Raw genomic sequence first — 15,105 nt, forward strand, 5'->3', positions numbered from 1 at the left:
GGGAAAAATCTGAATAGATGAATGATCAACTGATCCAATAATGAATGATCTTGATGGTCACACACAGGCATGCATGTTCACAATCGTGGAGCCTTTGACTCAGAGGGAGAAGAAGGCAGGGACCTCTGATGGTGTATAAGAAGGAGAAAAGAAGTAGAAAAGCAGAAGGGAATCTGAGAAGGACACTGCAGGTGTTCTCACCTTTTTAGAAGTTCTGCTTTACAAATCCAACTTTTGGATCTTCCTGGTTTATTGATCCTCTTCTATTGACCATAGTTTCCTGATTAGGCAGAATCACTTTTTCTATATTTTATGTTTTATTTTATTTTTTTACAAAAATTTTAGCCCAGAAAAATGTAAACATATATAAAAGTCTGTTATGACTCCACTTCAACCGTGATCAGCTTATTAGTCAAATTTCTTTTAGCTCTACAAAATTCCTACTCTCCATGCCTATTGGATCCCCAAATATCATATCATTTATCTGTATTTCAGTATGTAACTCTAAAATTCAGAAGACTTTTAAACAGATAACCATACTATGATCATTTCTAAAAACTTTAACAATGCTTCCAGAATAGCATCAACTAATTAATCAATATTGAAATATCTGTTTCGTATTTTTTTACATTAAAATCACTAACACCAGAGTTAAAATAAACATGCCCTGACTAACAATAAGTAGCATTTATCGAGCTCTTATCATAGAAAATTTATACTGTCCTAAATGCTTCACAGGCTTCCCTGGGGGCTCAGCCAGTAAAGAATCTGCCTGCAATGCAGAAGACCTGGGTTCGATCCCTGGGATGGGAAGGTTTCCTGGACAAGGGACATGGCTACCCGCTCCAGTATTCTTACCTGGAGAATTTCATGGATAGAGGAGCCTGGTGAGCTTCAGTCCATGGGGTTGCAAAGAGTCCCACATGACTGAGCGACAACCACCACAACAACAAATGAGTTACACAATTCTATTCTTCAATCCTTGAAATAGCTCTTTTATTGGTCCCATTTCACAGATGCAAAAACTGATGCTCAGAAAAGTGAATTGCCCAAGGTCACACAGTGAGCGTACCGTTCCTCTGTCAGTTTGTTCTCAGCTCCACGTCTCACCTGTGCCCCTCTGCCCTGCAAGGCAGGAAACTACATGTCCTTGGTGAGGATTCCTGGTAACACTGGCCAGCTGGAGGTGCTGGAGGTACTAGTGAAAGGGTGGAAAGGGTGGATGGGGCCCCCGAGGGGAGAACCGGAGAATGCCTCCCTGCCGTCATGACGCTGCTCAGACAGCTGCATCTCCTTCTGGATTCTGTCTTCCTTGGACTGTTCCTCTCTGCAGGGTCTCAGTTCTCACTAAGCTGCCTCTGCTGCTGCGGTTCCACCTCCAGCTGGAGGGCCTTGGCTTCTGGGCTCTGGTAACATTTACTTCCAGGTGTCACTCCAATTTCAGAGGCCATTACTGGGGTTTCTTTCCATTGCTGTGTATCTCCTGCTGTAGACTGAACTGTGTCCCTTCCAGATTCACACGCTGAAGCTCTAACCCCTCGTATTCAGTGATAGGGGCTTTAGGGAAGTAATTAAGGCTAAACGAGCCATAAATGAGTGTGTGCTGAGTTGCTCAGCGCTCAGGACTCTTTGAGACCTCACCGACTGTAGCCTGGAAGGCTCTTCCACCCGTGGGATTTCCCAGGCAAGAATACTGGAGTGGGTTGCCATTTCCTCCTCGAGGCCATAGGAGTGGGGCCCTGATCTGATTGAATGAGTCCTTAAAGAAGAGACACAGACGTGGAGAACGGGTCTTTGGACACTGGGCGGAAAAGGGAGGGGGGGATGAAGCGGGAGAGTAACATTGACATATATACACCACCGTGTATAAAATAGACAGCTCGTGGGAAGGCGCTGGGTAGCACAGGGAGCTCAGTTCAATGTTCTGTGGGGACCTGGATGGGTGAGATGGAGGGGTGGGAGGGAAATCTGAGAGGGAGAGGGTATGTGTATACGTATAGCTGATTCACTTCATTGTACAGCAGAGACTAACATAATTGTAAAGCAATTATATTCCAATCAAAAAAGAGAGGAGAGACAGGAAAAGGCTGTCTCTCCCCTGCCTGTAAGGGAGAAAGTGACTTCTCTAAGGAAACCAGGAAGGGAGATCTCATCAGAACACGACGATGTTGGCATCCTGATCTTGGATTTCTAACCTCTAGAATTGTGAGAAAATAAATTTTTGTTTTTCAAGCCACCCAGCCTATGCTACGTTGTTATAGCTAATAAACAAGCTGACAGATATATCACGTTTTGCTTCTTTTCTTTACCTCTGGGATGCCATTTTCCTGCATTCAATTCCTGCTTCCTGTTTGAAATGCCTGTGATGTTTTTGTGCTTTTGTTTTCCCCCTTCTGGCCCCTGACTCAGAAGTTCGGAGCTGAGATTCCAGCCAAGGTCTGAAAAGACACCAAACTCTGTGCTCTTAATAGCTGTTGCGCTTCCTAGATTGTTTTGGTTGTCTATAGAGATCGAGTGGGAAGGGCAAGAAAATAGTATGAAGCCAAGGCTCTGCGTGGGCTTTCCTGGTGACTCAGAGATAAAGAATCTGCCTGCAATGCAGGAGACACATTCAGGAGACACAGATTTGATCTGAAGGGTTGAGAAGATCCGCTGGAGAAGGAAATGGCAATCCATTCCAGTATTCTTGCCTAGGAAATCCTACCAACAGGTGAGTCTGATCGGCTACAGTTCTTGGGGTCACAAAAGAGTAGGACATGATTTAGCAACTAACAATAACAAAGGCTTTGTGTGGCCAATGTCACCAAGACAGCTGGAAATGGGAAAAAAGTTTCAAGTTTTCAGAGACTTCCATATGACCTTGCGGATACTGCTTTTATAGTTACCAGTGGATGTTTGAGGTGGGGGGTGTTTGGAGAAGGACTACGTCAGTTAGCGGTCTTGCTGTATCTGAAAGTGACAGCAGGGACTTCCCTGGTGGTCCAGTGGCTGAGACTCTGTGCTCTCAATGCAGGGGTCCAGGGTTCGATCCGTGATCAGGGAACTAGGTTTGGTGCAGCCAATTGAATAGATAGATATTAAAAAAAAAATAAAGTGGCAGCAAAAGGCGCAGGGGTATTATATGCACACTACCTGGGATGTATTCCTTTCCACTTTATGAAATCTATCCTGCAATGACATGTTAAGTCTGGAACTGCATGGCATGTTAGCTTGGCAGTGAATTATGTATTTTTTCCTTTTCTGAGAGCACATAGTATTTTGAATGTTAATGTGGGCAAGGGACACATTTTTAATGTTATTTACTTTTCTCATTCTTTGTCAAGTCTTTCTCCTTTTTCCATCAAGAGTTTACTTCTTTCTACCAAATTGGTGGAGAAGGTAGATACTTCGGGAGCTTTCACTTTTCCTCCCTGGATCTTATATGTTGCACCTTTTAATGAGGATGTTGAGATCCACGTGTCTTCCTGAGAACTGTTAGCATGTTTCTCACTAAGAATATGAGCCAAAGCAACTTACTAATTGCTAATGAGAAAGTGATCACTTTAGAAACACTGGTGGCTGTTCATGGGTGGCTGATGAATAAAAAATGGGCATCAGCTCTCCAAATGTCATGGACACATAATTTGCATCTAGTTATAATGGCCAAGGGAATGAGCTCAGTGGGTGGAGGGAAACTGCTTTCACAGCAACATGGTGATGATTAAGTTGGACAATAATGCCCAGCAAAGGAAATTCCGTCTCAAGCTATGACAGTAACAGATTATGGCGGGTGGGATGTGGAAGTGACATATCCAAATTGGTCAAATTTCTAACAAGTTATATTCAAGCTACACTTTACTAGAACCATACAAAACTAACTAGATGCATGGAAATAATTTCATTTGGTACTTACTCATCTCCCCACAACACCTGCCCCCCAAAACAAAGCTATAGGCCTAAGGGCCTATGTCAGCGGTCTAAATTCCAATGGTCTTTAGAATGATCACCTTCCTCTTAAATATTATTTTTAAAAAGGGCTTTTGACCAAGTCACCTATTAATTTTTAAAACTATGCTTCCTTCTAAGACAACATTGACTCACAGAAATGACTTAAGGAGTATTACCTAAAACTAGTAATTTATTTAAGATATGATGTGATGATTTTCAAGTGATCTCAAATAAGAAATTGAAGAGAACTCTGAGAACTTTGCACTATTCTGTTGAGCACAACCAACATGGATATGGGGATTTAAAGTTGCCTTCATAGGCCTAGTGCAAAATTGTTTCTCTCTCCTGCTCTCAATATTATTTTAAATAATTTGCATCAAGAAAAATTTAAGCCCCATGATTATGTAGGTGGATTATTGGTTGTCTAAGTAATTTCTATAGTTTATTACAGGGCAAAATGCAATTATTTTCCACCCCAGTTTTCTATATGAACAGTAAATATATTATACAATGTATTATCAGAATACACTGAAGAAGAAATATATGTGCATGTGAGTACGTATCTATATTGTGTGCTTATTTTTGTTAACTCATTGCAATGCAGTCTGTATTGAAATAATATGTAAGGAAACTAATGTTCTATTTGTTATCTTCAAATTAAGTAAATTCTACACCTATAACTTTGATTCAATTTTAAATTCAATTCATTCAACAAATGATTTTGACAAGCTACTATGTACTTGTTACAGTGCTAGGCACTTTCTACAGATATTATCTTCTTTAATAACCTGAGGAGCCATTTATAAAAAAAGATTTTATTTATTTATCTGGCTGTGTCAAGTCTCAGGTGTGGTAGGCCAGATCTTCATTTGTGACGTACAAACTCTTAGTTGCTGTATGTAGGATCTAGTTCCCCAGCAAGAGGTGGAGCCTGGGCCCCCTGCATCAGGAGTGTGGATTCTTAGCCACCGGACCGCCAGGGAAGTCCCTCAGAAGCCCTTTGAAGTATGTTAGTGCCCGTATAGTACAGATAGGAAAGTGGAGGCTGTCTTAGTTTGGTCTGCTTTAACAGAATTTCAAAGACTTGAGTGGCTTGCAAACAACAGAAATTTATTCTCACAGCTCTGGAGGCTGGAAAGTCCAAGGTCAAGGCCTCCTGATTCTGTGTCTGGTGAAAGCCCATATCCTGGTTCATAGATGACTGTCTTCTCAATGCTCTCATGTGGTGGAAGGAGCAAGGGAACGCTCTGGGGTCTCTTTAACAAGGGCACTAATCCCATTCATGAGGGCCCCACTCTCATGATCTCGTCATCTCATACTGGGCCCACATCCAAAGGAACACAAACTTCACAAACATATTATATATATGTGTGTTAATATATATAATATACATATTATATAATATCTATACTATATATTAATAAATTAGTATATTTTATACATTAATAATATAGTGGACCCACAACACACAATTTTACTGTCTGTTGACTCAGTGTGTTTGCAAAAGCTCTACACTTCTAAGGGCAGAGGAGCCCTGGAAGTCGATGAGTTTTGTGTTGACTGGATAAAATAATTCACTTAAAAATAGCTCCTCTTTTCCTTTGGGCCAATTATATAAGCCACTAAGAAAAAATAACTTGCTCCAAACTGGAACGACCAACCTATTTGTTGTGGAAATGAATATCCCAGTGTTTTAATACTGTCTCTGCAATGACTGGCAATAGAAGGCGGTGCTAGAAATAACACTTTCCTTTTCCATTGACTATTAAAGTTACCAGGAGAAAGTGGCTGCCACATTTTTGTACACTGCAAGCTGTTATGGTAGAAAGAATCACCACTTATGTTGTATCTGGATGTTTTACTCTTCTCATGATGCAAAGAGTGCCATTGCATCATTTTTATTTAATGTGAAGAGATTTGTAAGCATATTAAATGAAAGATGCATGGCATAGATCTATTTTCTTTCTTTCAAGCTGGAAAGAGAATGCAGTAAATCCTCCTTATAAATTGAGATGGCCATGATGGATGGGTTTGGGGGGCAATGGAAGAGTACAGGGGGTTAAGAATATGTGCTCTGGACATAGAGGATGGGATTGTGGACACTGTGGGGGGAAGGATAGGGTGGAACAAATTGAGAAAGTAGCACTGATGTATATATCCTGCCATGTGTAAAACAGATGGCTATTTAGAAGCTGCTGCATAGCACATGGAGCTCAGCTCAGTGCTCTCTGATGTCCTAGAGGCGTGGGATGAGGGTGGATGAGAGGGAGACTCAAGAAGGAGGATATGTGGACTTCCCTGGTGATCCTGCGGTTAAGACTCTGTGCTTCCACTGCAAGAGGCACGGATTGGATCCCTAGTCGGGAAACTAAGATCCCACATGCTACACAGTGTGGTCAAAAAAAATTTTTTTTAAAGAGAAAGGCTATATATACACACACACTTAGAGCTGATTCACTGTTGTGCTATGGCAGAAACTGACAGAATGTTGTAAAGCAATTATCCACCCAAAAATAAAGAAAGAATACATGCTCTGGAGCTGGACTATGTGGGTTTTCTCTTTTAGCTGTGTAACCTAAACAAAGTTTAAAAAGAAAATTTGTGCTTCAGTTTCCTCATGTTTGAAGATTGAGAGCTGATCAGCTCTAGGACTTCTTACAAGCCTTAAAACAAAATAGTATCTCTAAGGTAATTTACTGGAAAAGTAGAAATCCTGATTTCAGTGGCTTGATGTCTCTGCAGTCAGGGACTGACTATAGGCAGAGAAAAGATATCCTAATTTCCTAATGAATTGTAAGTTTGTGCCTAGTTTTGAATAGAGTCTCTCCCTGTCACTGAACATAATTGGAAACATGAATTTCAAATTGCTTTCTCTTTAAATAGCAGTGCGATAATTGACATTGACAACAGAATTAGTGAATTCTTCAAGGTAAGATCATTGTATACCCAAGTCATGGGTGTGTGTGCTTAATCATGTCCGACTCTTTGCAACCCCGTGGACTGTAGCTCACCAGGCTCCTCTGTCCATGGAATTTTCCAGGCAAGAGTACTGGAGTAGGTTGCCATTTCCTACTTCAGAGGATCTTTCTGATCCAGGGATCGAATCCACATCTCTTATGTCTCCTGCATTGCTTTCTTTAGCCTTGAAGCACCAGGGAGGCCCCTTACGAGAGCCATAGACCACAGTAAAATATTCATTAAATTTAGGAATCAACCGAGCAATTTGATATTTAGAAATGTCTTCTTGGCTTATCAAGGGTATGTTGTTCTGTTTTGTTTTTGTTGTTTTTGTTGTTATTTTTAAAGAGGGCAAAACAATGGTCTGTCTTTTGGAATACTTAGAAACATTATTAAATTTTTTCCTTATCAGGAAAGAAAATGAGATGATTAAAAATAATGAGCTGAAGGAATGTGTCTAGTGCTGACCTTTGGGTGGGTGGATGGGTGTTTGTTGATTGATCCTGTCATTTTTAGACAGCATATGCTACACAAAGGGGTTTCTAAACTCACGAGGTAGCACTGTTATGAGAGTTTTAGGTGTAGACAGATGAAGATTTTTATAGCAGTGGTTATATATTTAGTAGGTATTTTAAAATTCAAGTAGCCTCTTCTATAGTGAATGCTATGTTGCTTCAGTTGTGTCCGACTCTTTGTGACCCTCTGTTCTGTAGCCCACCAGGCTCCTCTGTCCATGGGATTCTTCAGGCAAGAATACTGGAGTGGGCTGCTGTGCCCTTCCCCAGAGGTTCTTACCAGCACAGGATTCAAACCCAAGTGTCTTATGTCTCCTGCACTGGCGGGTGGGTTCTTAACCACTAGTGCCACCTGGGAAGCCCAGCCTATTCTCTACATATATATAACTTTGCTCAGTCGTCTCTGACTCTTTGCGACCCCATGGACTGTAGTCCACAAGGCTCCTCTGTCCATGGGCTTCTCCAGGAAAGAATACTGGAGTGGGTAGCCATTCCCTTCGCCAGGGGATCTTCCCGACCCTCCCAGATTGCAGACGGATTCCTTGCCATTTGAGCCACCAGGGGAGGCCCTATCCCTACTTCAGGCAGCAGCTCCCAGACTTTTCTCTGGGGAAATACTGCTGTCAGTCTTGTTGGAGCTGTCAATCAAAGTGCTTCTTCCCCTGCTGGTCAAATGCATGCTCTTTTTCTGACTTTCCAATGAAGTGACAAAGTCTCAAGTTTTATTAGCCATGTGACTGCCTGATGATTTCTGCTCTCTCCATTCCTGGAACTATCCTTCCCTCCAATTGCCTCTTTGACTTATCCCTCCATCCTAGAATTTATGCTGTATTTTTCCAGTATACTCTTTTCAATGTGTAAAATTCTATGTAACTAGAGTAAGTTTTTCTGATTACACTGAAAATTCTCTTTCACTTTGGATGTTATTGCTTTAGAAAAAGGATTGTATTAACATAAAACATGGTGGTTTTAAAGAAAAAAATATGTAACTAAGTAATAGTACAAATGATATACAGAAATAGCAAACATTGTGGGGACTGGTAAAGGACTGATGATTGGAAAACATCATTACAATTATTTGCATTAGTAACAAACTTCCTGGATGTATTCTGGGATTAAAACTTGAGATATCTTGGAAAGCCATTAAAGAGATCATCCTGGATTGTATTATTGGGATGATCCTTATTGATAAGAAAGACAGATTTGGAACAAATATATTTTTAGTGGTTTTAAAGGTTTATGACAGATATACTTTGAAAAGGGTGTGGTATTATTTCCATGGTCAAGATCAGACCTTTAAATTTTTTTTAATTTAATTTTTATTTTTTTCCCAGGACTTAACCCCCCACTCCACCCCCAAACTAAAAACACTTACTGCTCATATCAGAGAATCCTGTTTTACTTTTTCTAGGTGGAGTGGGGCATTATTTTCCCCAATTAGGAAAACACTGAAAGTATAAACCTCTATTGACCAAATTAAGAATCAGTGCTGCAGATAAGCATGTGTGTGTACCAGAATCATGCATTTGAGGCTGGGTGTTTCCTGTTAAGACTGTTAGAGGTTTCAGTCCTGCTTCTTCTGAACACATTTATATAAACGCAGTGAGGTCCTTTTGCCCCAACTCCAAGGAGCAAGTTAAGACTCTTTTCTTGCCCCTCCTACCTTGAGGTTTTCTGAGTTCCATCAGAACACCTGAAGATGGAAGACTTCCATGCCCCTATTTTTACCTTTTTACAGATGCTTTTTTCAGCAGTTTTTCCAGTAACCACTCTCAGGGAAATAGTGATAAGAAATGCAAGTCGTTCATAAGTGAAAGAGAAGTCTCTCAGTCGAGTCCAACTCTTTGTGACCACATGGACCGTAGCCTACCAGGTTCCTCCGTCTATGGGATTTTCCAGGCAAGAATACTGGAGTGGGGTGCCATTTCCTTCTCCAGGAGATCTTCCCAACCCAGGGATTGAACCCAGGTCTCCCGGACTGTAGGCAGACGCTTTACCGTCTGAGCCACCAGGGAAGTCATAAGCCCCCCAAATATTCTGCTTTAGGGAAAGAAGGGTCAGGCAATGGAGAATTCACTTCAAAATGACACGACCTGAAGCAATTGGCTATGTTTCCAATATGACCTTTATTGAGCAAGTACTGCTGTGACGTTTAACATCAATCAACTAAAAGTTGCAAACTGTGCATGTCAACGAGGTTCTCCCATGAACAAAAGTCCTTTTTAAATGCACCAGTGAGGTAAACATAATTATTCATATATAGCTTTCTTAAGGCTAAGAGAGTTCTGTGTTTCATTTATTATTTTTGGCTCAGTTGGTTCTTTGCATAATACACCTCAAGACATTCCCCGAGTGCCCCCCTTCCAACAGCTTAGGAAATTGGCCAATTCCCCAGGTACATACAGTTATCATGCATTTGAATCACCCAAAGACTGGGGGTGGGGAGCACCCTGAGCTTGCATGCAGGTCCCTCATATTGCACAAAGTAAAATACAATGTCTGGAGCCCCCATGGGAGAACCCGTTCTGTTTTGAAGCTGTCAATCACATGCATTTTTGAAATTGTCATATGGCTTAACCTTTTGCGATGGACTCAAATATTAGTCACTGTGGGTGACTTCCTTTACTATGGCGTGTGAAGTGACTTTCTCTACCTTTTTAGTAGACACTAGTTTCTCCTCAAAGGTCTCTTCATGCTCTTCGACCTTTTGAGTGACGGTTACAGATTTGGTGATGTACTTGGTAGCACCATCTCCCCCCTCACTGGTGATTTTTTCTACCATTTTGGTTACCACCACTTTCTCCTCACTTTTATCACCGCCCTTCTTTTCATCCGCTGGGCTCACGTCTAGCCCGTTGGTGACGACTCCTTTCTCCTCTTCTCCCCCACTGCCTTTCTCCTTAGTTTCCTGTTCTTCCTCCTTCCCCTCCACCTCCCCATTGATGGCTATGTCTTCCTTCCTGGATTCCTTCAAACCCCCCTCCTCCTTCCCTCCCACCTCTTCCACTTTCTCCTTCTCCTTCTCTTTCTCCTGTGGCTTCTCCTCCTCTTTGGCTTCCTTCTCGGGGCTCACCTTTACTGGCTTGGCGGGCACCTCCTCCTTCACGGGGGACTCCGCCTTCACTGGGGACTCAGCCTTCTTCTCTGGCACATCCTTTGGCTTCTCTTCCTTTTTCTCTACCTTCTCTTCCTTGGGAGATGCCTTGGCTTCTTCTTTCTTTTCTTCCTCCACCTTCTCTTTCTGTTCTTTCTCAGCTCCAGCTTCTGCTTTGGGTTTCACTTCCTCCACGGGTGATTTTGCCGCTGGGGACTTTGCTGCTGGGGACTTGGCTGTTGGGGACTTTGCCACTGGGGACTTTGCCTCTGGGGACTTGGCCGTTGGGGATTTTGCCGCTGGGGACTTTGCCTCTGGGGACTTGGCTGGCGGGGATTTTGCCGCTGGGGACTTTGCCTCTGGGGACTTGGCCGGAGGGGACTTTGCTGCTGGGGACTTTGCCTCTGGGGACTTGGCCGGAGGGGACTTTGCCTCTGGGGACTTGGCCGGCGGGGACTTGGCCGGCGGGGACTTGGCTTTCTCCGGCTTCTCCACCTTGGCTTCTGCCACCAGCTCCTCCTTTGGAGCCACTTCTTCAGCCTTTTCCTCCGTTTTCTTTTCCTCCTTAGCTTCGGCGGCTTCCTCTCCTTCCCCCTCAGCCTCTGTTTCTCCTTCCTCTTCTTTTTCACTAGAACCTTCCTTCTCAGAGCCTCCTTCCTCGGCTTGGTCTGATTTGGCGGCCTCCTCTTCCTCTTCCTCTTCCTCTTGGCCCTCTTCCTCCTCCTTTTCTGCTTCCTCTTCTTTAAGTTCCAGTGCAGCAGCTTTCACTGGAGACTTTTTGGCAGCGACAACTTCTTCTTCAGCTGCTTCTTTCTCCTCCTTTTCTTCAGCCTCCTCTTCCTTGACCTCCTCTTTCATGGAAACGGCCAATTCCTCGGTAATGGCCGTCAGGGCTTCTTCCATTTCTGATTTCTCATCTTCCACCTTGGTTTCCTCTATGATCTCCTCAACAAATTTGTGTTGGACCTTTAGCTTGGGGGCCTCTACCTTGGTTTTCTGAATCTTACTGGATATGGCGATGGGGGGCTGTCGGTGTGTATACAGCGGCCCAGTGATGCTTCCTGCGAATGTGCTAAATCTGGTCTCTTCACCCTCCAGGAGTTTCCTAAGGTGAGAGTCAAAGAAGACAAAAGGTGATTAAAATCTCATTGTGCCTTGTGACCTTCATTACAGTCTGTGTAAGGTGGTGGATACCTTTGAATAAATAGAATCACAGGACGTAATACTTGCTATCATTTCACCAGTAGTCCATTGTGTCATATTCAATGACAGAGAAGGATCTTCAGGGACAATCAGCCAGTCGCCCAGTGCAGTAACTAACCACACCCAGCAGTCCACGCCCCACACCTAACTGCTCTCAGCTCTGCCGCAGTCTCCTTTGCAGCAACAAGAATATGCCGATAAGCTCCCCAGAGGCCCCCCAAAAGCCCCTCAAATTCACCTTCTTGAGCATTTGGACTTTCAGGTGTATACAAAACGTCTTTTAACGAATATACTATCCAAAAAATTTACAAAGCTATCTAGAATACATCAGAATTCAGGCTATATATGTCATAGCTAGGTGATAATATATATGTATTGTATAAATTAGTCTGTAATTTTAATCATAAAGTGTCTGTTTTATATAATTTTTCACCTTTCCTGAAAACTTAGATGGCTCTGAGTTGAGTGCGATTTATTCTTGTAATATGAATGACTTTATTAGGGAAAATAAAACTGTTAAGTCAAGAATTTTCACCTATGAACTTAATCAACAGCAAGGTGACATCAGTTTATATATATGTATATAAATCTCTTTTCCTTCTCTGGACGTCTGTCTATCTAGATCTAGAAATAGAAGTCTGAATAAAAAATATATATTCTACCAATCATATTTATTCCCAGCCAGATGATGGCAACAGTAAGCTGTGGCTGAGAAAGATAAATGAAATGTCCTGGTGTTTGTCCTTGACATCATAAAGTTGAAAAATTGAAAGCACTAGAGAAAAATATAAAAAAAAAATTAAAACTTTTTCTTTCAAATATTCGGAAAGCATTTTTCACTAAAATGAAAAAGGTTAAGCATAAGCACTGAAATTAATCGCTGCTCTCCCTCAAAACACTTTTTATTCAAATACATTAGTTTAACTGCTTACTTTTTTTAAAGCTGCATAAAAGTTGCAGTTTTTTAGAGTAACTACTTATTAATTAGGAAAGAAAACCAGGCACTGAGTTAAGACTCCTGCAACCTACTTGCTTTAACTTAAGTGGTGAAGGTTCTGCCAGCACGGCCTCTGCACTGCGGCTAGTACTTCGGCCACGTCCGCAGTGAGCAGCCTACCTGTACGCAGCGATCTCAATATCCAGAGCCATCTTGACGTTGAGGAGATCTTGGTATTCTCGCAGATGACGAGCCATTTCCCACTTGGTGCCCCGAAGCTCATTTTCCAGCTGCTGGATGGTGTCCTGAAACCGACACGGCCACAAACTCATTCTTCCAAACAGCCACTTCTTTGGCAAAACACTTGCTACCCCCTCCAGCATCCTCCCCTCCTCGACCCCCTCCAGCTCGGGTACTACTTCCAGACCCCGTCCCCGCTTAAAACAAAAATCTAAGAATTCACAAACAAACAGAATCAATAAGACAATTAGACGTTTCCTGGGCATGTCACGCACTAGGACCAGAGGATCTAGAACGTCTCAGCAGGAAACAAACACCCATGGGGAAACCCCAAGGCTGATCTGGCCCTTCCCATCTGAGCCCTTTGGGCTGAAATCAATTTTGGAAATTCTTCCTATCGCAGCTGGAAAAGCTGAGAATACATGAGTTTCTTCACGCCTCTCCTAAAGTTGCTGCTTTATCAACTACCCCAATGTATACTTCCTACTTGAAATTCTCAAGCGTGCAAAACTAGAACTTCCGAGGAAAAGAAGCACGTTTTGGAAAAGGCCAAGGCTCTTAGAGGTGGGGATGGTGTGCGGGGGAGGGGCGCGGAGGGGATGCTAAGGGCGAGGCAGCTTTGAGCTTCCAACTTGGCTTTGCGGCACGCGCGCGCGCGCGCACGGGCCAGCGGCCGCTAGGGAGCGCGGCGGAGAGCGCGGCGGGGCGCGGGCCTGAGTGTCGGGGGCGCGCGGCGCTGGCGCTGGCGCAGGCTGGCCGCGCAGCCGCGGTTCCTACCTGGTAGCTGCTGAGGTCGTGGTTGTGGCGCTCCTCGATGTCGCTGAGCTGCCGCTCCAGGGACTCCTTGGTGCCGCGCACTGACTCGAGCTCGATGCTCTTGGACTGCAGCTGGCGCCGGTACTCGGCGATCTCTTCCTTGGCGGAGCGGATGGCTTCCTTGTTCTGCTCGGCCGCCTCGGTGAGCTTGGCGTAGCGGCACTTAAACCACTCTTCGGCCTGGTGCATGTTCTGGTCGGAGTGACACTCGAGCTGGGAGCGGATCTCTTTCAGCGCCGTCGAGATGTCCGTCTTCAGGTAGTCTTTGCGCTCCACGGTGATGTGTGACGCTTGGATCTGGGCCAGCAGGTCGGCCACCTCCTCCTCGTGATTGCTCCGCAGGAAGGCCACCTCATCCTGCAGCGACTGCACCTTCTTGTCCAGCTCCACCTTGACCAGCGACGACTCCTCGATGTCTTTGCGCAGCGCGCGGATGGCCGCCTCCGTGTCGTCGCGCAGCCGTGCCTCCTCCTCGAAGCGCTCCTTGAGCCGGTGGATGTCCTCTTCCAGGTGGTCCGAGTCCAGCTGTACCTGCGCCTTCTCGTGGTTCACCATCTCCAGGGTGGCGCGCAGCTCGCGGATTTCCTGGTCGTACGCGTCGCCCAGCTGAGCGTGCGAGGCCTGCTTCTGCCGCAGCGCCTGGATCTCCGCCTCAATCTCCTTGTTCTGCTGCTCCAGGTAGTGGACCTTCTCGATGTAGCCCGCGAAGCGGTCGTTCAGGCCCTGCAGCTGCTCCTTCTCGTTGGAGCGGGACAGCTTGTAGTCGCCGCCCGGCCCAGAACCGCCGTTAAGCAGAGACGAGGACTGGCTGAAGTCGAGGCTGCTCTCGGCCGAGCTGAGCATGGCGGAGCTGTAGGCGAGGCGCGGGGCCAGCGCGCTGCGCTTGTAGGAGGAGGACACGGTGCTGGGTGAGCCGCGGGACCACGACTGCGAGCGGAAGCCGCTGGACGGGGAGCCGCTGATGCGGCTGAAGCTCGAGCGGGTCTCGGTCACCCGCCGGTAGGCGGACGGGTTGCCCAGCGAGTCCAACGTGTAGCTCATCTTGGAGGCCTTGGGGCGTGTGGCTGTCACAGCGTTCTGCTGGCCTCGCCGCAGCCCATTTATAGCCGCGGCGGCTGGTCCCCGGGCCAGGGCCCCGCCCCGTGGAGGCGGCGGCCGAGAAGGCGGGGACTGCGGGCACCCGGCCGGGAGAGGGGGGAGGATGGGGGGTGAAGACAGCCCAGCAGTGATTCAGCGCCCGCTCCACGTGGGCCCAGCCGCATCGGACCCTGGACTTCGCTGCCTTGGGCCCGACCCCTCCCCCCAGCTCTTCTTTCGGTGCCAGACCACCCGTCTCTCCCCGCAGGCCCCCTCTCCATTTCTCTTCACCTTCAGATTGCATTTTACACCCTCGGTGGGAAATTCACCCAAAGTCC

The 15,105-nt window shown here is 45.2% G+C and overlaps 1 protein-coding gene across 1 annotated transcript; it reads right to left on the reverse strand.

The window, feature by feature from the left end:
• Positions 1–9,507: 9,507 nt before the first annotated feature.
• On the reverse strand, positions 9,508–14,896 carry NEFM (neurofilament medium chain). Its single transcript, XM_020901678.2, has 3 exons — positions 13,652–14,896; positions 12,815–12,939; positions 9,508–11,599 (listed from the first exon to the last, which is right to left on the reverse strand). The coding sequence occupies exons 1-3, from the start codon at positions 14,729–14,731 to the stop codon at positions 10,000–10,002; spliced, it is 2,805 nt and encodes a 934-aa protein (XP_020757337.2). The 5' UTR covers positions 14,732–14,896; the 3' UTR covers positions 9,508–9,999.
• Positions 14,897–15,105: the final 209 nt, after the last annotated feature.

This window comes from Odocoileus virginianus, chromosome 31 (genome assembly GCF_023699985.2).
Source record: "Odocoileus virginianus isolate 20LAN1187 ecotype Illinois chromosome 31, Ovbor_1.2, whole genome shotgun sequence".
NCBI lineage: Eukaryota > Metazoa > Chordata > Mammalia > Artiodactyla > Cervidae > Odocoileus > Odocoileus virginianus.

Bases quoted from the DNA above. Each gene is read 5' to 3' on its own strand.
- NEFM (XM_020901678.2), bottom strand. From the start codon at position 14,731: ATGAGCTACACGTTGGACTCGCTGGGCAACCCGTCCGCCTACCGGCGG. The intron at 12,940-13,651 runs GTAGGAACCGCG...TGTCGGTTTCAG, and splicing joins ACGACCTCAGCAGCTACCAG to GACACCATCCAGCAGCTGGA. The intron at 11,600-12,814 runs GTAGGCTGCTCA...CTCTCACCTTAG, and splicing joins ATTGAGATCGCTGCGTACAG to GAAACTCCTGGAGGGTGAAG.